This window comes from Glycine soja, chromosome 7 (assembly GCF_004193775.1).
Source record: "Glycine soja cultivar W05 chromosome 7, ASM419377v2, whole genome shotgun sequence".
NCBI classification, from domain to species: Eukaryota; Viridiplantae; Streptophyta; class Magnoliopsida; order Fabales; family Fabaceae; genus Glycine; species Glycine soja.
Window position 1 is genome coordinate 3146094 of NC_041008.1, and position 19200 is coordinate 3165293.

The 19200-nt window shown below is 31.2% G+C and overlaps 3 protein-coding genes across 3 annotated transcripts; all 3 read left to right on the top strand.

Annotated features, from left to right (window-relative positions):
* Positions 1–8: 8 nt before the first annotated feature.
* On the top strand, positions 9–7885 carry LOC114418168 (transcription factor MYB3-like). Its single transcript, XM_028383388.1, has 4 exons — positions 9–156; positions 310–439; positions 896–984; positions 7621–7885. The coding sequence occupies exons 1-4, from the start codon at positions 24–26 to the stop codon at positions 7677–7679; spliced, it is 411 nt and encodes a 136-aa protein (XP_028239189.1). The 5' UTR covers positions 9–23; the 3' UTR covers positions 7680–7885.
* LOC114418169 (ubiquitin-like protein ATG12) lies at positions 4857–7885 on the top strand. The gene is made up of 5 exons (XM_028383389.1): positions 4857–5008; positions 5085–5143; positions 6520–6588; positions 6670–6732; positions 7515–7885. The coding sequence occupies exons 1-5, from the start codon at positions 4975–4977 to the stop codon at positions 7572–7574; spliced, it is 285 nt and encodes a 94-aa protein (XP_028239190.1). The 5' UTR covers positions 4857–4974; the 3' UTR covers positions 7575–7885.
* Positions 7886–11319: 3434 nt separating this feature from the next.
* LOC114418170 (AP2-like ethylene-responsive transcription factor AIL1) lies at positions 11320–15356 on the top strand. The gene is made up of 9 exons (XM_028383390.1): positions 11320–11952; positions 12301–12850; positions 12961–13043; positions 13276–13284; positions 13489–13577; positions 13796–13869; positions 13969–14019; positions 14159–14235; positions 14476–15356. The coding sequence occupies exons 1-9, from the start codon at positions 11745–11747 to the stop codon at positions 15072–15074; spliced, it is 1740 nt and encodes a 579-aa protein (XP_028239191.1). The 5' UTR covers positions 11320–11744; the 3' UTR covers positions 15075–15356.
* Positions 15357–19200: the final 3844 nt, after the last annotated feature.

Sequence of the window (19200 nt, forward strand, 5' to 3'; positions counted from 1 at the left end):
CTAACTTGCACGTGCACAAAGAGATGAGAAGAAGTCCTTGTTGTTCTAAGGAAGGGTTGAACAAAGGAGCATGGACAGCTCTGGAGGATAAAATTTTGACAGAATACATTAACATTCATGGCGAAGGAAAATGGAGACACTTGCCCAAAAGAGCAGGTGATAAAAATATATAATGCATGCATATATGCATATCCACTTACACAGTTTCGTGCATTAGTTGATTCAGTTGGAATAACTTGAAAAGTTTAATTAATTAATTTCTACTTACGTGTATATAGTAGTTTTCTAATATATACTGGTTTCATGCAGGTCTTAAGAGATGTGGAAAAAGTTGCAGGCTAAGATGGTTGAATTATCTAAGACCTGACATTAAAAGAGGCAACATAACTAATGATGAAGAGGCGCTTATAATCAGGCTTCACAGTCTTCTCGGAAACAGGTATATCAAAATATTTATAGCTGATTTTTTTTTTATTTTTTTTTTACATTTGATGTATGTATTTCCCGCATTATTATGGTTGTTATATTTTTTTATCAGTAAAATACTGTATTAATAAGAAAGGAACTCGCTACCCCTTCCAGAAAAAAGGGAATTTTTTTATCATAAAAAGAAAGGAACTCTAGCTAGCTACAAGTAGATATTATATTATTATAATACATTTTATAATATTTTCTTTCATTTCATTTTTTTTCTTTATGTCTTTCTCACCCTCGCATTATTTATTTTATCTCATGTTTTTGTCTCTCATTTTTCATCTCTTTCCCAATTATGTATAAAAAAAACGTGAAGATAAGAATAGAATTCCTGTTATTAATATTGTATTAATTAATTTGAAAATGGTTATCAAATTGTTATAGGTATCATAGTTTCACAAAGTGCGTGTATGAAATTTAGGTGGTCCTTGATTGCTGGACGGCTTCCAGGACGAACAGACAATGAAATCAAGAATTATTGGAACACCAACATTGGAAGGAAACTTCAAAATGGTGGTGCAGGAAGCACTTTAAACACAAATATTCAACAAGATCAAAACGTTAAAGACCAAGAGTGGCACTATGATAAGGGTTCGTGTCTTGTTCAGACAAAAGCAACAACGTGGACTAATAAGGTCACAGTCACCAATGAAATTAGTCGACACAATGAAGGGATTATAATTAAGAGCAATGTTATCGGTGATAACAAAATGAAGGGTTTTCTATTGTCTCCATCTAAAGAGAGTAACAATGATCCAGTGTTGGATTTCATGGCAGATCTTGAGATGGATGGAAACTTCTTCTCGGAGCTCATTGAGATGGATTTGCCGGAATCATCTTGTCAAGAAAATAAGATATTGGAAGATAACGGTAACCCTATCATGGTTGATAAAGTCTACTTATCTCCAAAATCATCCAGTGATACCATCCACTACCCTTGGGGTGATTCATGGTATGATACAAATTTTGATTTTTTACCAGTGACAATTTTTATGGAGTCCGGATTTGATTGGCTCTGAAGTAATAAAAAAAAGTAAGAAAACTATATAGACTAAGTTGAGTGTGTGTTTGGATTACTTTTTTTAATATTTTTTTTAAGAAAATGTTTTTGGGTGAAAATGTCTCTTTTGATTGTAAAATAGACTAATGTTGCATGCGTATATAATTTTTCGTATCATTAACATTATATGATGAAACTCAGGCAGCATCTCGATCAAGTTACATCTCTTTGAATAAAACTTGATTTAGTTTCAATCCTTAAGCCACTTCATTTGTATTTTGGATTTTAAATTATATAAACGTGCTATCTTTTGCACCAAGTTTTAAATTCTTTGTATCAAATAAAGAATTATTCATAAGAAAATATGAAAATGATGTGTAAATACTAAAAATTTATAGATGACATCTAGAAAAATAAAAAAGAAAAAGAAATGCAAATATGAAAAATCATATAATATATGGAAAAATAAAAAATAAAGAGAAATTATTAGTGTGATAAGAGGTTTGAAATAATGAGGTATATTTACATATCATGTCTGAATTAAATAGTTTCTGCTTTGTGTAGTTAATAACACAACTTTATTTGGCTTTTGTCCCTTGCTTTCGTTCTCTAGGTATTGGAATCCGCTAACTTATGTAGGATGATGCGTGGAGAACAAAAGGTGATGTATTAATAAATTGGCTAACAATTATTTTCGTTATGAAAATAACTTGGCTTATGATTAGAATAAAAAGGAATATGTGCTAATTTCATCGTCCATTGATTTGTCGTTTGGAAAATATTTTCCTTTCTTGCTAATTATCAAGCTGATCGACAAGGGATTACGCGCGGCACAAAGGTTTTTATGTGAAGGACAATTTAATTGTGTGTTTTTTTTTATAATTATTATTAGCAAAGAAATAATAATTTAGTATTGGAAAGGTGTACGCAAGTACTAAAAAGATACATGATTTATCGAGACATGAAAGATGCATCCACTTTACGAACAAAGATCCTCACCTACAACACAACCACCGGCACGAACAAAACTCTAAGTCTATACCACCATTGGTATCAAGTATCAACCTCGTAATCCCCTATAATTTACTAAGAATGGCCTGAGCTATTACAACAAAAAGTTAAACAGATAGAGAACAAATTACATTCCCAACAGAATCACCAAATGTAGCTTGATGTCTAAATTAATAATTTGTTGATCAAAGCAAATTTCTTCTACATTAGTACTGTACTTACAAACACATGCATGCAGCCTGCACTTACTTCATTCATGAAATAATTCACCTACTTTCCAACTCAAGAAACATTCCATTCCACATATGAATGATTCCACCAAGCGTGGTCAATCTGTAACTGTTGAACAACATTAACACTGAACTGATGAATGATTTATTTATTTATTTATTTCATTTTTGTCCAGCATCACCCTTCTTGTGAATCTTTGAGGCAATGCTAGCTATTCCAATATGAATCACGAAAAAAGCTCTATACAAGAAAAACAGTTTATCCAATTTTTTATAACGAATCTTGTAATAAAGCATCATAATTTGAGCAAAAGGGTACATATATAGGCTTCAAAGAATATACTATACACATGCATCTTGTGTGCATGTTTAGGAATACCTTAATTATTATTATTATAAAAGAATATATAGTTTTCTAAAAGTTGCTTTTTACTTCATGTTTTGTTTATATAGAAAGGTAAAATAAAAATGATTATTTTAAGAAAATGGTAACGCCAATACTTACAATCGATTTTAAGTAATTTAAACGCAGTAATATTCAATATATTAAAAATAAATTTAGGCGATTTTTATATTTTTAAGTAAATACATTTTCTCCATAAAACATACCTTTAGATACTTCAAATCAACTCTAACTCTAAGGCTTGATGTTAACAAATATATTACACTTAAGTCTTTTATCATTTTTTTAATAAAAATAATGTTATGACTAAAAAATCTTACACTTGTCAACTTTGAGAGATTTAAATACACTATTCTCTTTTCATATTTTAGGATATATAATTTTTTTCAATTAATAAATGAAAATACACCACAATTTTCCAACAATTTTATTTTTCTATGAAAAATATATTATTCTATAAAGAATATAATTTGTTGAGGAGGAAACTATTTGTTAATATATTTGTGCATTTTTTTACAAAAATATATGTTACTCAATTGAGTAAATTCTTTGTTTTCATAATATGTTTTTTTAACATAAATTCCTTCACTATTTCTCATCATTTTTAATCATTTCAGAATAATCATATGTCAATTTGATCCACATGTTTGTTATGAAAATTTTATTTATTTTAATTAATTTTATAATAGACAATTTATTTTATTTTTTGATTTTAAATTATAAATTTTCTATTTATTTTTAATCATTTAATCCTTAAAAAATATTTATTTTAAAGATTAAATAATGCATAAATTGGCAATATAAAAAAATTACTCAACTAATCAGTAATATTTGTCACATACGATAATTTGGTTGACATTATTTAGAAGTTATTACTAACTTTATTTCTGATTAATTAATAATGTAAAAAAATACACTATTGGTATCTAGAAATCTTCTTTGTAAATAAATTGAAATAACTATATTAAAGGAAAACATTTTTAAGAGTTATTTTTCAATGAAAGAATATATATTAAGAATTTTTCCTTAAACGAGAGTGTTTATAAGAGTTTTATAAATCTCATTGATTTTTCTACGGGATCAATGGCATTGATAAACATCTGTAATCCTAATTTCATATATCGGGCATTTAATTTAATTTTTTAAGTTTTTATTTGTTTCAAATATATCTTAATTTTAATTTTAAAGTTAATTAGATTGAAAAGAACTGCCGTATCACTTATTCAATGAATATATGTAATGAAAAAAATCAAGAAAACGTTTGTCCTTTGATCAAGATAAAAAACAAGTAGCTTAAAAAAATTGATTATCTCAAACTAATTTTCTATTTATTCTTATCTGTATATTTGATTTATCAGAATTATTTATCTTTTTTTACCATTTTTTTCATTTCTAGTATTAAATTTCATTATCTTTAAAAGAATTATCAGATGATTAAAAATAATCTTATATTATAATATAAATTATTTATATTAAATTTAAAATATAATTTATATGTTCAAAAATATTTATTATTACAAATTTTAATTAAAAATTAAACTGTCTTAAATCACGATGACGATGCCGAACAGTTAATACTGAAGAAAACTAAAAAGCACTGTTTGGTGAGCCTGCATACCGATCCTTTTAAAAAGTTACTTAAAAGTTAAAAGTCATTTAAATATTATTTAAAAAAAATAAAAATACTAATTCTAACACATAAAAAACATATTTAAATTTACTATTTACTCATAAGAAAAAAAATCGACGATTCTTATCGAATAAAAAAATAGAAGAAAAATTGCGACGATCGAGCAAGGTGGAGAAACAGGGATCAGTGTAGAGGAAGAGCATCAGTGTTGTGAGAACTGAGGACAATGTCTTCTGAATTGCCAAGTTCTGTTCGCAAAGGTACTATGATCCTTCGTCGATCACTCAAACTTTTCTTTTTTTCATTTTCTGAATTGGGTTTTGGTCTTTGTTGCAGTGGTTGTTCATCTCAGAGCCACCGGCGATGCTCCTATCCTCAAGCAATCCAAATTCAAGGTATCCCCTTTCGACTTCCTTTTTAATGGGTTTCTTTTATTTCTCATCAAAATTGTTAATTCAACAAACTCCCTTTACTTGCTTTCCTTTTTTTTTTTAAAGAAAATTCTTCTGATGTCAGTTATACTTAGTTTGTTGCAAATGCAAGTTTGTGGGTGTGAGAGATGGTTCTTAAATCTGAATTGATGATGGAGATGTTCTTTTGCCTGGATTTTTGTATGCTTTTCAATTACGTGGGTATTCGAATTTTCATAATTGGTTAGGTTGACCCAAATTAATATTTACATCTTAAATTGTATGTTTAAGACCTTCTATTTGGACCTTAATTTAAATAAATAATGCAGAATTAACTGAAAAATTTGGTGTGGTTTAGGTGAACTGATAACTGGGATAAATCTTATTTCTTTTTCTTTTGCTGCCTAAGATTAGTAACTAAATGGCATTATGGTTTGGTTTGATTTGAAGATCCCAATTTGTGACTCTTTTGAGGTCAAGAGGCTGTCTATATAATTTTTTGAGGACTGTAGATGATTACTATCCAGTTCAGTGAGGTGAATTAGATCTTGGCTAGCATTTGCTTGAATTGATTTGCTTTGGTGGCACAAGGATTTGTGCCTTAGTTCATAGTGGTTGGTTAGGATGTAACTCATGTAAGGGAAAGCAGGATGTTTGAAGGACATGATAGTCATTGTGAGGAAAATACTAGATGTAACTTATTTTGAGGTGTACAAAATAATGTTCCTGTTTCATATTTCTTATTTTTTCTTGTTTTGTTTTATTGTTTGTTACTTTCAAATTCTATTTTGTTCTTTTTTTCCTGTACCATCGACATTAGGAGTGATGTGAAACAATATTCAGGGGAACTTTCTCAAACACAGGCTAGTCATTGCTGATTTTTTGCCTTTCAGAATTTCACTATATATACAGTTAGTAATTCAAGTTTTAGTTAAGTTAAACCATGCCAATTTGTTATTACTACAAGGGACAACCAAGTTTTATCTCACTAGGTGGGACTAGCTACATGGATGAATAGATTACATTGGAATTTATCAAAAAGACAAGTTATGTTATTCTCGCTCTAATAGAGATTACACACCAATTTTTGTGTTGATAGTGGAGAAAGAAGATTGCAAACATTTTTTTTTCCTTGTATGGCTTTTTATGTGCTTGTTGCTGATATGAATATATACACGTTTTCATGCATATGAAAAATGCAGGTTTGAGGAGCATCCCATTAAACTCAAAAAGTTCTAAACTCAATTCTGAAAATCATTATTTTCAGTAATCCTTGCAAAAACTTATTGAGCCTAATTATATTATAAATCTTCTCTGCCCCAAAGTAAAAATGAATTCTATATATATATTTGATATGACAGATAGCAGGAACTGATAAATTTGCTAAAGTGATAGACTTTCTTCGCCGACAGCTCCACAGGGAGACATTGGTAAACTGTCACTGTGTATTCTATTCCCGTCTATTTCTCTGTAGACCCTGCTTACTCAATTTTTCTTTCCTAATTTTGCAGTTTGTATATGTCAATAGTGCCTTTTCACCAAACCCTGATGAATTGGTCATTGATTTGTTTAATGTAAGAAATCATCTAAACCCTTTACTCTGCTAATATTTATATATTCATTAAATGTAGACGTTGCATATTTTTTTATTCTGGTGCTGCAGTTACTAATATTTCTTGCAATTATGAATTTATAATATTTATCTCATTTTTGTTGTGGAAAAACAGTTGAGGAAAAATTTTAGCTTTATGCCTGACTGTATGTGCTTGGGACAATAGCAAATAGTTAGCGTTAAAATTTGATCAGTATTTGTTAAAAGTGGTTTTAACATTTCTGTAGCTACCTGTTTTTGATTTGTAAAATAGATAAAAAGGGATTTTCAGCTCTCAATAAGTTATGTTTCAACCTGTAAAAGGGGATGAAAGTTAGGATCGTGGTATAATGCTGAATGTCAAATCCAATATCCATTTCCTTTCCTTTTCGTTTTCTTTTCTCACTTTCAAATCATTCCTTATCACACTTGATGAAGTAAGAGGCAGAAGGACATTAAAACCACTTGCCCTAATTCATGTCAAGTGAATACGGATGAATAAGTGTGCTGAAAATAAAAAATTGCCAAACATTTCTTTCTTTGTGAGTAAATATTGTGCTTTTGCTAGGCCATGTCCTTTTTCTCTTATCTTAGCTGTAACATTCTATTTTACAAGTGTTTAGAAAAAATATTAGAGTAATATGGAAGTCAATATTCTAATTGTTATATAGATTGTTTTGGTATCTCTTTAGATAATTTAATTATGCTGTTTCTGTTTCACGTTCTGTCATCAAGTTATTTCCTTTCTCTCTTATTTTTTTTCAGAATTTTGGCTTTGATGGCAAACTGGTGGTCAACTACGCTTGTTCCATGGCATGGGGCTAACTCTGAATGATGGTTGCTGGTTACAAAAGCTCCATATTGTGAATACATTGTTTACTTTCAGAAATTCGGGACTTGCATATAATCACAGTACCCGATTTCTTTTGAACTTGAAGATTCTCACAAGATGTAAGTGCACAAAAGGTTTTACTTTAGGGGGGTAGACATTTAAAGCAAACTGGAGTCACCCATTTGGGCGTGTTCATGTGATAGTTATGGGTGATTATGGTTTGTACTTTGTACTGCTTGTTAAAATGCTAATCCTTCAGTTGTTCATCATGACTTTTTGAAAAATATATTTTGCTGCCAATACATATAAAAACATAGTCAATGGAGGCACATAAAAAGTTTAAAGAATAAATATGTTTTTCAAACTTTCTTGGATTTATTTTTTTTATCCGTAGGAATGGAAGACGGATATTAGGAGGTTTACATTCACTCACGCTTCTTGTACAACCAATTGAAATGGACATTCTCGGTTGGATCCCATAAATATGCATTGAAAATAAAGTTAGAACTTCACCGTGCTAATTGACCGCCTTGAAACAATTAAATTCATTAGCATGTTTCTTAAAATGTGTTCAGACACAGTACCTGTGGTACTGTTGGTGCAATTCTTAAATTAATATTGGGCTTTTATCTCATATTGTACATGAATAAGGTTGTGCATCCTTGTGTATAGGGTGCATGCAAGCTTGTAAAGGGATTTTCTTCCTACACGGGAAGAAAATCTTTTACACCCAATATTTTTTGAAATATTTCAAAATTATTTCTTTTTGAAATATTGAGGGCGAGCCCTGGTGCAGCGGTAAAGTTGTGCCTTGGTGACTTGTTGGTCATGGGTTCGAATTCGGAAATAGCCTCTTTGCATATGCAAGGGTAAGGCTGCGTCAGCGCCAATTCCGCAGCGCTACCGCACCGCTAGGCCAACTCTGTCGTGTTGCAGCACCGCAACACCTCATGGACTATTGTGCCACAACACCTCATAGACTGCTACACCAACTACGTCGTGCCACTGCATCGCCACCGCCGCCACCCTTCGCTCCAACCTAGTCGCAAAGTGCCTTCCCCTCATGCCGCCTGCATACTTTGTCGTCGCCATCTTTGTCCTTGATGCTTCCGAGGCGAGGCTGGACCCCGTGGTGCTCTCTGCCCTCGTGTCCTTCATGGTCATCGCCCTCCCTCTTCTCCCGCTCAACGGTATCGGCGCGTCTGAGTCACTCGAGGTTACTGAGATCCTCATGACAGCGCTGGCTAGGGAGGGGGAGGGAGTGGGCTTGGCATGCGTAAGGTCCCTGGCCTTACGGATTGGCAATCTATAATAGTCTTATGGATTGCGAATCCATAATGATCTTATGGATTGACAATTCGTATAGGCTATACCTAAGGATTTTTTTTGTTTTTCACTCTCACTATTTCGTGTAGAAGAAAAAATGACAGGTGCAAGAAGAAAACCTCGCTTGTAAATTGTAATTCATATATTCCATCTACAGTACGTGAATTGGACTGACGAGCTTGATGAACAGCCCACCTTGTAAATGTTTTGATCAAGGCCCAGGGCCCATTTTGTAATAAATAAATATATAATATATAATTACGAATTGGAGTCGTGAAGTTTTTCTGGACTGTAACTCTCATTTTGTACGTTATATAATTAATTTTGTACAATTTTTATGTGATAAAAAAGATATGAGGAAAAAACTAAAAGAGAAAAATATGATAAATGAATTATGTGATTAAAAAAAAGAAAAATATTCAAAATTACATGAATAATATAACACCTGTTTATTTTGTACCGAGAGAGTCTGAGTTACAGTTAACTGAACATGTTACTTGAGTTTATAGTTTTAATTTTTTTGGTGTGTAGAATGGTTATAGATTTAAACTTAGAAGTTCATATGTATTATTTCAATTCTTTTGCTAAAAGTTAGTATCCCGTCCAAGAATGAAGCTGTGAAGTCACCGCAGAAAGTGACAAGCATTATTCACCATTGTTTGCATGCATGGAGTTGAAATTGAATGGTGCAGCAAGTTTGACATGTATGATATTTGATATGTTACCACTGCTCCTCTGCCCTCATCGATCAAGTCAGCAGTACCTACGTGAAATTTACCGAAATGTACACGCTAGAGGACAAGTTGTATTTGCTTTCATACTTCACACTGAACCTGGACCAATTGCCAGCACTGCCCCCAAAGATAGCGTCCATGCAAGTAGAAATCAGCTACGCTAGACGGGTCAAATCGGTCTTAAGCAAAATCAATCTTATACTATTCATTAATTCAGATCAAGAGACAGTCTAATAATCCTTATGTCTAGTATATATCATAACCTATGCGGTAAGAGGATCGGTAATACATTTCTTTTACTATTAGTTCTAATTTATCAAATTTATAACCATTCCATATAATATCTTTCATTATATTTATTATACTCTAACATCATATATAATATATAATGTATAATGGTTAGGATCAAAATATTTACGATCTTAATAGACTAAAAAAATAAATCATTTTAAATACTTAAAAAATGGAATCATTTTAAAACATAAATGATCAAAATATAATCATTTAAAATCATATTGTTTTCATTAACATGTTATATTATTATTTTAATCAAGTATTAACGGATACTTTATATTTTTTTGTTAACATTTTAGCTAAAAAGAATTAAAATAAATTTTTTGAAAACATAAACAATCAAAATAAGACTTTTAAAATTTAATGTAATAAAAAAAATAAAAGACTAAAAACAACATTAAAAAAACATGTATTTTTAATTAAGTTAGCTATTCTTATTTTACATACAACTCGAATTGAATCTATGTAGAATAAATACTATAATCATAAAAAAAATTCAAAATTATGTTTCAAAATCGAATAATAAATTTAAATACTATTAAGAACATCAATTAATTAGTATTAAATTATTTTAACTTAATAATTAATTTCAAATTTGACCTACGAATATATAATTATGTTAATTTATAAAAAAATTATATTAAATACTTAAAATAAATTTTTTATCATCCACCATCATTTTTATTAGTTTGAATAAGATTTTATATATAAAAAAATTTATGATCTCGTACTAAATTTAATAATATATTTAATAAATAGTACCTCTCATAATGAAGATTTAAATCTTCATTCAATGTCCCTTGTAATAAATTCAACCTTGTTGGTATTTAATTTTAATCGATTGTTAATGTTAATTCTTCTATATTATTAATTACGAGCATTTATGCAGTTGACGGTTCTACTATATAGTATTATCTTCTGTCTGTGTAATTATGATTTTGAAAAGAATATACACATGATGTCTTTAGTATTCAGTCCACGGCTGAGATCAGTTGAGCAATCAATTCCTCCCTCTCGCGGTTCCCATTCACCATAATCCACTGTTTCACAGAACGCAGTACATTACAGCTTTCTCAAATCCTAACCGTTTGATCATATTACAACACCGATTCCTCCAGTTAATGCAGTGTACAAAGAAGGGTGCAACTCAGCACAAGCCCCTATCTGATAAAAACCGTGGAGATTTTGGCATCTCCTCTCTGAGTTCTCTCTCTTCATTTCAATAAATAATAATTTTTCTCACACTGCGACATGCCGTGGCCACCTCTGCAGAAAACTGAGAAAGAAATGAAAGAGCTGTGGCACAGAACCCAACACTCTTTCATTAGGAAAAAACAGACCACAGAGCTGAGAATATAAGACGAGAGAACTTTGTCTAGAGTTCTCAAGTCTCAACCCCTTCACTCCAACCACCTCAACAAAATCATCATATTATATTATATTATATATATATACATATGTACCAAGACACACCCTTTAGGAGAGACCCACAACATATCAATCCCGCATGATTATATGACTATGATACACCTTCAGAGGGGTGAAAAAAGAAATGGAAAAAAAAAAAAATTCTTTTCAACCCCATCCCAAGTTCCCAACCATAACAAGCTTTGAAGTTTGAGCTCAAAGTCCAACATTCCAAAAACTTGCATAGAGAGATAGATACATACTACAAGGAGTTCAGATTTTGGGGGGGAGAGAAAGATCTGTGGGGGTGTAACTGTGTAAGTTTGTGCTGTTTTGTTTGTGGGGATTGTTTTCTTGAGAAAAGAGTAAGCGGTGTGTGTGTGTGTGAAAAAGTGTGTTAATATGAGTAACTGGTTGGGGTTCTCTCTGACTCCACACTTGAGGATTGATGAAGAATTTGAGAGAGAGAACCAAGAGCGTGGAGCAGGAGGAGGAGGAGGGTACCATCATCCTTCTCCTTCTTCTCACCCTCACTTGTCTGTTATGCCTCTTCGCTCTGATGGCTCTCTCTGTGTTGCTGACTCCTTTAGCCACTCTGCTGCATCTCAAGGTATTGCATGTCATCCTACACTCTTCTATTTGCACCCTTGGCCTTTTAAATTTGAAAAAAATAATTGCTTGTTATCTTTTTTTGTAGAATACTTTTGAAAAAAATAAGTAACTATTCTTTCCTAAAACAAACTCTTATGATTCTCCATCATAATGAGTGATTTTTGTTATTGGATGAGTGGAGAGTGTTCTGTGTGTTGCTTCCAACCCCTTGCATGTTGCCCAAAGCAGTTCCATTTCACTTGATTATTGGATAAAGTTTGATATTTTGCTGTGAAATCAGTACTTTCACTTGATTGGTTATTTCTTTTTTAAGTATTAGCAATGAAATTTGTGTGGCTGCTTGTAGAATGGAGATATGATAGTGCAATAGGTGGAGGGAATTCCAACGAGAAAGGTCCAAAGCTTGAGGACTTTTTGGGTGGCTACTCAAACTCCCCCACTAAGGTCTTTTGCCAAGACACTCAGCATGACCAAAACCAAAGCCAGAACAATGTTTCCAAAATCAATGTTAATGTAGCACCAAGCTTTTGCACCAATGCAGAGATTGAAACTGGGGAGAGCCTCGCTAACCCTTATCCCCACCAATCTTTCCATGCATATAATGATAACTCACATGCCCTTATCCCCACCAATGGCATGTACAAGTCCTGGTTGGCACAAACTCAGTTTTCTTCTGATGGAAAACCTTCAACTGAAGCTAATGGGTGCAATTTCCAATCTCTGTCCCTCTCTATGAGCCCCGGTATGCAAAATGGGGTGGGTGCAATTTCCTCTGTTCAAGTGAGTGAGGATAGTAGGAAACGGGTCATGGCAAAATCTCATGCTAGAGAACCAGTCCCTCGCAAATCTATTGACACTTTTGGGCAGAGAACATCTCAATACCGTGGTGTTACAAGGTAGGAGTAATAGATTTTAATGTTTTTTTTAATTGTTGCATGGTTTAGTGCTTTGTTTATTTTGATGAATTTTGCTCTTTTTTCTTTTCGTGGTTCCTGGATTTTGTTAGGCATAGATGGACTGGGAGATATGAGGCCCATTTGTGGGACAATAGTTGCAGAAAGGAAGGGCAAACAAGGAAAGGAAGGCAAGGTGAGAAAAACATGCTTTTTGGTTTCGTTTTTTATTTAATGTTTCTTTGGTTTATTGTCATTAATCGAAGGAAGAGCATTTTCAAGAACCCAAACAAGTGCTTTAACCTTTTCTATTTTTATTCCTTTTTTTTTTCCTCTCTTGTTTTGAAAGAGAATATACTAACGGTCTGTTTCATGCACTGGTTGGATTCCTTCTCCTTTTTTTCAATGGATTCTTCAAATCTTCACAGTTTACCTTGGTGAGTTACACTCCTTCACACGCATTAGTTGTCTCTCTTTACTCCTTTACCATCTTTGTAAATCTCTTTCCCTTTACTATATAACACGGTTACGGGTTAGATACGCTACTAGATTTGAAGCATTGGAAAGTGTGCTTTAGCCTCTGAGGATAATTTATCGCTTTTGGCAAAAATAATTATATCTCTGTATTGTATTATTATTAGGTGGTTATGATAAGGAAGAAAAAGCAGCAAAGGCTTATGACTTAGCTGCAATCAAGTATTGGGGTCCAACAACTCACATAAATTTCCCTGTAAGGTTTCTGAAACTTGTACAATTTTCTCCTTTGCAAAAGTCTTACCTTAGCTCTTAGTCTTGCAACAGTAATAATTAAATAGAAACAAGGGAATTGAATTGAAATAAATTGTTTAGAAAAGTCAAAATATATCCTATGTATTTAATTTATGTGGCTCGAACCATTACATAGTAACTGTGATCACTCTACATGTCTACTGCTTCTTAAATGCTCAGTTAAGCACTTATGAGAAGGAACTTGAAGAGATGAAGCACATGACCAGGCAAGAATTTGTCGCCAATTTAAGAAGGTACAATTAAATGTTTTCCATGTGATCTTAGTAAATTCTCTCTTTCCCCCTCATATATTCAACATGGAAGGAATTGTCCTTTTTGTTTCCCTTGGGCAGGAAGAGCAGCGGATTTTCAAGAGGGGCATCTGTGTATAGAGGTGTGACAAGGTATGGACTAAAGTGATGTGTGCTTTAACATTAATATGATTAAAGTTTTCCATGAATTATTTTCTGCAACTCTCAGCTTTTTAATTAAGGTGGGCAATTATTGGCCAACGTTTGTCTTTTTCTCCTTGTATCATTTCAGACACCATCAACATGGAAGGTGGCAGGCCCGAATAGGAAGGGTTGCAGGAAACAAGGACTTGTATCTTGGTACATTTAGTAAGTTTATAGACCCTATCTCCCTGTTGCCTTTGTTTTAAGCTTCCATTTTCCCTTGTTAATAATCAATATTTCCTCCCTTTATTCATGTATGATAGTGCAACATATAATTTAATGATGCCTTTTACCATATCACATGTCAGTTTTCATGTGATTGCCTTCATTTTTTTTAGTTCGTTCCCCTTTCCCATGATTTGCATTCCATGGTCATCTAATTGGCTAGCCATAACAATTGTGTAGGCACACAAGAAGAAGCTGCTGAAGCATATGATATAGCAGCAATCAAGTTCAGGGGAACAAGTGCTGTGACCAACTTTGACATAAGTAGGTATGATGTGAAGAGAATCTGCTCAAGCTCCACTCTCATTGCAGGAGATCTTGCAAAACGGTCTCCTAAAGAATCACCAGCTCTGGTTCCTGCCGAGGACTTCAATTCGTGTGGTTCATCGATGCCGCCGGCATCTCAGCCCCCTCCTTTGGCTATAACTGATGGTGAACATTCTGATGAGTTGTCCAACATGATGTGGAATGCCAACAGCGATGTGCATGCACAGAATGAGAATGGTGCTAACATCAACAACAATGTCACTGAATCATCATCACAACAGGTTTCACCAAGCAGCAACAAGGATGCTTTGAACCCTCAAAGCCCCAAGTGTTCTGTGGGGCTACCCAATGAGTTTGGAGTCAGTGGAGCAGATTATGGACATGGGTACTTCACCCTTGATGGACCAAAATATGATGATGGGAACAATGAAAACGACCACATGAGCACCAACAGGCTTGGAAATTTGGGATTGGTTAATCAAGTTCCCATGTTTGCTTTGTGGAACGAATGAAGGGAATGTTATGTTGAGTTGAGATTACAAAAAACATTAGCTTAGTTAGGGAAAAAAAAAACTAAGATCAGATGGCAGAATTATTGAATGATTATTATTGTAGCTTGGCATGGTAACTTTTATTGTATGTTGAAAGAAAGGGGATATGTCAGTAGTGCCCATTCCTTGTGTGCTTGTTGTTGTTGTTGTTGTTGTTGGTAGGTAGGGTACGTATACTAAGTTGCAAAACATTATCCACTTTGGTTACGAGAAAAAATAGAATGGAATGCTGAAATTCAACCATGAGATTCGTACCAAGATCTTGAAAATTACTATCCTCCTTGGTTGGTAACTAAATATTCATCTAAAATTTATATCATATGTCACAAGTTAGCACGGGTACTTAACTTTTTCTTTGACTACTACAAGGGATATTTTGATGCCTGAATCTTCATAGAAAATTGGTTCGGTTTGTCATGCAAATAAAAGATGACAATAAAGTAGTGGAAGGGGACGGGGTATAAAGGAAACGGAGACATCGATGTCTTTTGCCATCACGACAAACGAGGAAGACAAAGACGAAGCATTTCCCTATTTAGCTTCTTCACGTTGCTTTCAAGTTCTTAAGCACTTAAAACAACCAGAAATGAAATAAAGGAGTGATGACATTTTAACATCTATTTTATTTTAAACATCACTTCAACAATTCTTATTTGTCTCTATTTTTTTATCATATTAAATCAGTTATCACATCGATATTTTTCTCTCTTTTTCACTTTCTTTTTAGGTGTTAATTGTTTTTGGGTATCAAAAAATCTTAATAGGTATGATATCCATTGAACACAAAAAGAGAGTAAATTTTTTTTTTTAAAAATATAAATATGATAAATGATATAATGTGATAGGGAGGCATATAGATAAAATTAAGAATTATTGATAGGATGTTTAAAATAAGTGATGTTAAAGTATCATCACATAAAAAAGATTATTTATCGATGTTGTTCTCACTTATGTTAGTGTTTTGAATTGATTTGATGCCTTGTATTTTAAGCTTTTACCTTTTGAGATTAGCCTAGATTGCATAGTCTTGTTGGAATATGCAGGTGTTTATGGTGAAAATTTGTTAAGTGATTGAAATATAATTCGTTATTGTTTTCACATTTGATTCTTATCCATCACAAATAACTTATTTTATTTAGTGTGATAGAATCGCAATTGTAAATTTTTTATTCAAACTAATAGTTGAAATAACTTTCAATTAAATGAATTATGAGATCAATCAAATAAACATAAAATTTTGACATAATAAAAGATTATCATATAATCATTGAAGATAGTCATTCTATTATTAGGATTTGTTAAAGAACTAAATCTTAATAATTATACTTGTTCGAAAATATGATGATGCTTATATTGTTACGTTTGTAGTTTTATGATAATATAGATTTTCTTTAACAAGTGAATATAAATAAAAGAAGTAAAGTTACAATGAAATTAGATCAAAAGACTTATAAAATAAAGTGTTTTGAAAATAAATCAAATAAAGATAAAATGACATAAAAGTAAAATGTAGATTAATTGAAATGCAAGCAATGATTAAAATGACAAAAATGTAATGTACTGGAAAGGGAAATTGAAAGTAAAATATAAAATAAGATGAAAGTTGCAAAAAAAGTAAAAGAATAGAAAATATAAGAGTTTGAGTTTAAAGAAGAAATGGATGTTGGAAGAAGTATAAAGTTTCAAGAAGAAATGTATAAGAAGAGAATTGTATAAAATATAAATTGATCAAAAGGAAATAATTTTTTTTATAACGGGAAGTTATTTCCCTTATATAGCATATTGGTGTAAAGATTTATGTGATCTTGGTAACAAAAGAAAAATGATCATCATTGTGCCTATTTATAGTTTAATTCAACTCAACAATCGATTTACAAGATTTGTACAATTATACAACTTATTCAAACTAATTATCTATGATGTTAACATTTATATTTTTGTACTTTCAGTCGGAAAATCGTTGATAATTGTCTTTCTATACTTGACGACAATAACATACATTTGATTATCTTTTTTTTTTTTTTTCCTTTTTTCAAAGAGCATATAACTTCAATAACTTATCTTCATAGATAATTTTCATTTTCTACTTAATTTATCATCAAACTAAATCAATTTATGTCCTTTTTAATTGCTATTCAAACATAATCTCAATATCATGTTCTTTTTTTTTATTGTGATTCAAACATAATCTCAGAATCATGTTCTTTTTATTTCATTTGATCCCAATACTTAAATTTTTTTACTTAAGTATTTTTATTTGTAAGAATTTAATTAAAAATAAATATTAAGAGTTTATAATGATTTAAACATCTTCTTAAACTAATTGAACTAAATTATGATAGTATTTTAAATTTACGAGAAAGTTAATAGATGCCGTTTAAGTGTTACGGGTAAAATTCAGTTAAATGTTACCAAAAAAATTAGCAAGAATCATAAACACATGATAGAGTCAAATTATACTATCATTGTTAAATGTTTGCATTATAAACCTATAATTTTCCGGAAAATTTGTTGAGAAATATTTAAGGTTTTCTTTTTTTCCCCGTTGGTCAGGTCACAACTCAGAGGCACTGGGATATTCCTTGACTGAGTCAAATAGGCGTCGCCTGAACGAGGACTACGATAAGTATGGTACGGCGCAGCGGTAGGGAATTGCTTGCTAAAATACACCCGTGGGTATGGTGCGCACTCTCTCCCAAAAGGTAAGACACCTTTTGACTCGAGAGAAAGGGAATGAATGAAATAACGAACGAAAAGAAGTGGGGTGGTGCCTTAAATTGCGTGCCTTTTCTCACTTTATTGGAGTACCTTTTTTCTTGTCTTTAGTATATTAGTGTTTCCAATTTCTACAATATTTTTCTACAGCCTGAAGTAATGTAGAAGTAATAAAAAAAAATAAGATATTTACTATGTCAAAAATAGTAAAAATTTAATTTTCAAAATAATTAAATTTATTTAAATATTAATTAATTCTTAAAAATACTCTTAAAAAACATTAGTTAGAGATTTTTTATTGTTTTGAAAAAAATTATAAAATCAAATTAAACAAAACAAGCGGATTTAAGAAAAAAAATCATTACTTATTATTTCTAAGCTTTATGCCATAAAGACTAGAAATTTATTTATTTTTTATTTTGGAATTAATCATATAACAACCTCTGTAAAAAGGTTTATTATACAAGTTTAATGATTATGCGATTTTAGCGTAAAAAAGTTATATGATCAACCAATAAAAAATATTATTAATATAATTTTTAAAATAATTATGATAAAAATTAACAAATCTAAAATATATAATAAATTTTTATTAGAAGATAATGTAAAATTATTTTATGCTACATCAATGTATAATATATTTTCTCTTGTTATATTGAAAATACTTAATTAATTATTTTCAAGTGATATAAATATTCATTTATTTTGATATGCTAGCATAGTAGGTAGCCAATAAAAAATTAGGGTTATTTGATATGAGAAAATATTTTTTTTTCATTTTATATAAGAATTAATGAAAAAAAATTTAAAAAAGAATAATTGTTGGTTTCAATTTTTCTGTATGAAAATTTGAAAACAAGAAATTAAGAAAGTGAAAAATAAGATTATATATTTTTGTAATTAAAAATAGAAAAATAAAACAAAATATTTTCTCAAACTAAATAAAGGATAATTAGTAATAGATTCTCTAACATTTTTTTACAGTTATATATACTATCTTTTATCTTTTATTAACTAAATCCATGTGACTTGTGAGTCTCAAAAACTTGAAAATTAAATGAGAATTAAGACTCACATATGTTTGGATAATCATTATGAACGTATTTTTTATGCTAAACATATTTTTGCTAATGAATACTCGGTGTATCTTTTACTCTGAACGTATTTTTGAAAGGAATCCAACGGTACAATCCAAACATATACCCTTAGTGAAACATAAATTTCATCCTATAAGAGATCATATGTTGTGTTGGAGGGAGCATTTATCAACTTGTTAACTTCGACATCACGTTGACTATAATCCGGTTTTGCTAATTGAACTCAGTTTGGCCTCTCAAACATAAGTCAATATATTCACAGTGTTTAACGAAAA

What these genes read in the sequence shown, in the direction of transcription:
- LOC114418169 (XM_028383389.1), top strand. Translation starts at nt 4,975, where the DNA reads ATGTCTTCTGAATTGCCAAGTTCTGTTCGCAAAG. An exon ending in AGCTCCACAGGGAGACATTG is followed by an intron (nt 6,589 to 6,669) that starts GTAAACTGTCAC and finishes CTAATTTTGCAG; the next exon opens with TTTGTATATGTCAATAGTGC. An exon ending in TGGTCATTGATTTGTTTAAT is followed by an intron (nt 6,733 to 7,514) that starts GTAAGAAATCAT and finishes ATTTTTTTTCAG; the next exon opens with AATTTTGGCTTTGATGGCAA.
- LOC114418168 (XM_028383388.1), top strand. Translation starts at nt 24, where the DNA reads ATGAGAAGAAGTCCTTGTTGTTCTAAGGAAGGGTTGAACAAAGGAGCA. An exon ending in CACAGTCTTCTCGGAAACAG is followed by an intron (nt 440 to 895) that starts GTATATCAAAAT and finishes TATGAAATTTAG; the next exon opens with GTGGTCCTTGATTGCTGGAC. An exon ending in CATTGGAAGGAAACTTCAAA is followed by an intron (nt 985 to 7,620) that starts ATGGTGGTGCAG and finishes TATTGTGAATAC; the next exon opens with ATTGTTTACTTTCAGAAATT.
- LOC114418170 (XM_028383390.1), top strand. Translation starts at nt 11,745, where the DNA reads ATGAGTAACTGGTTGGGGTTCTCTCTGACTCCACACTTGAGGATTGAT. An exon ending in CCACTCTGCTGCATCTCAAG is followed by an intron (nt 11,953 to 12,300) that starts GTATTGCATGTC and finishes GGCTGCTTGTAG; the next exon opens with AATGGAGATATGATAGTGCA. An exon ending in GTGTATAGAGGTGTGACAAG is followed by an intron (nt 14,020 to 14,158) that starts GTATGGACTAAA and finishes GTATCATTTCAG; the next exon opens with ACACCATCAACATGGAAGGT.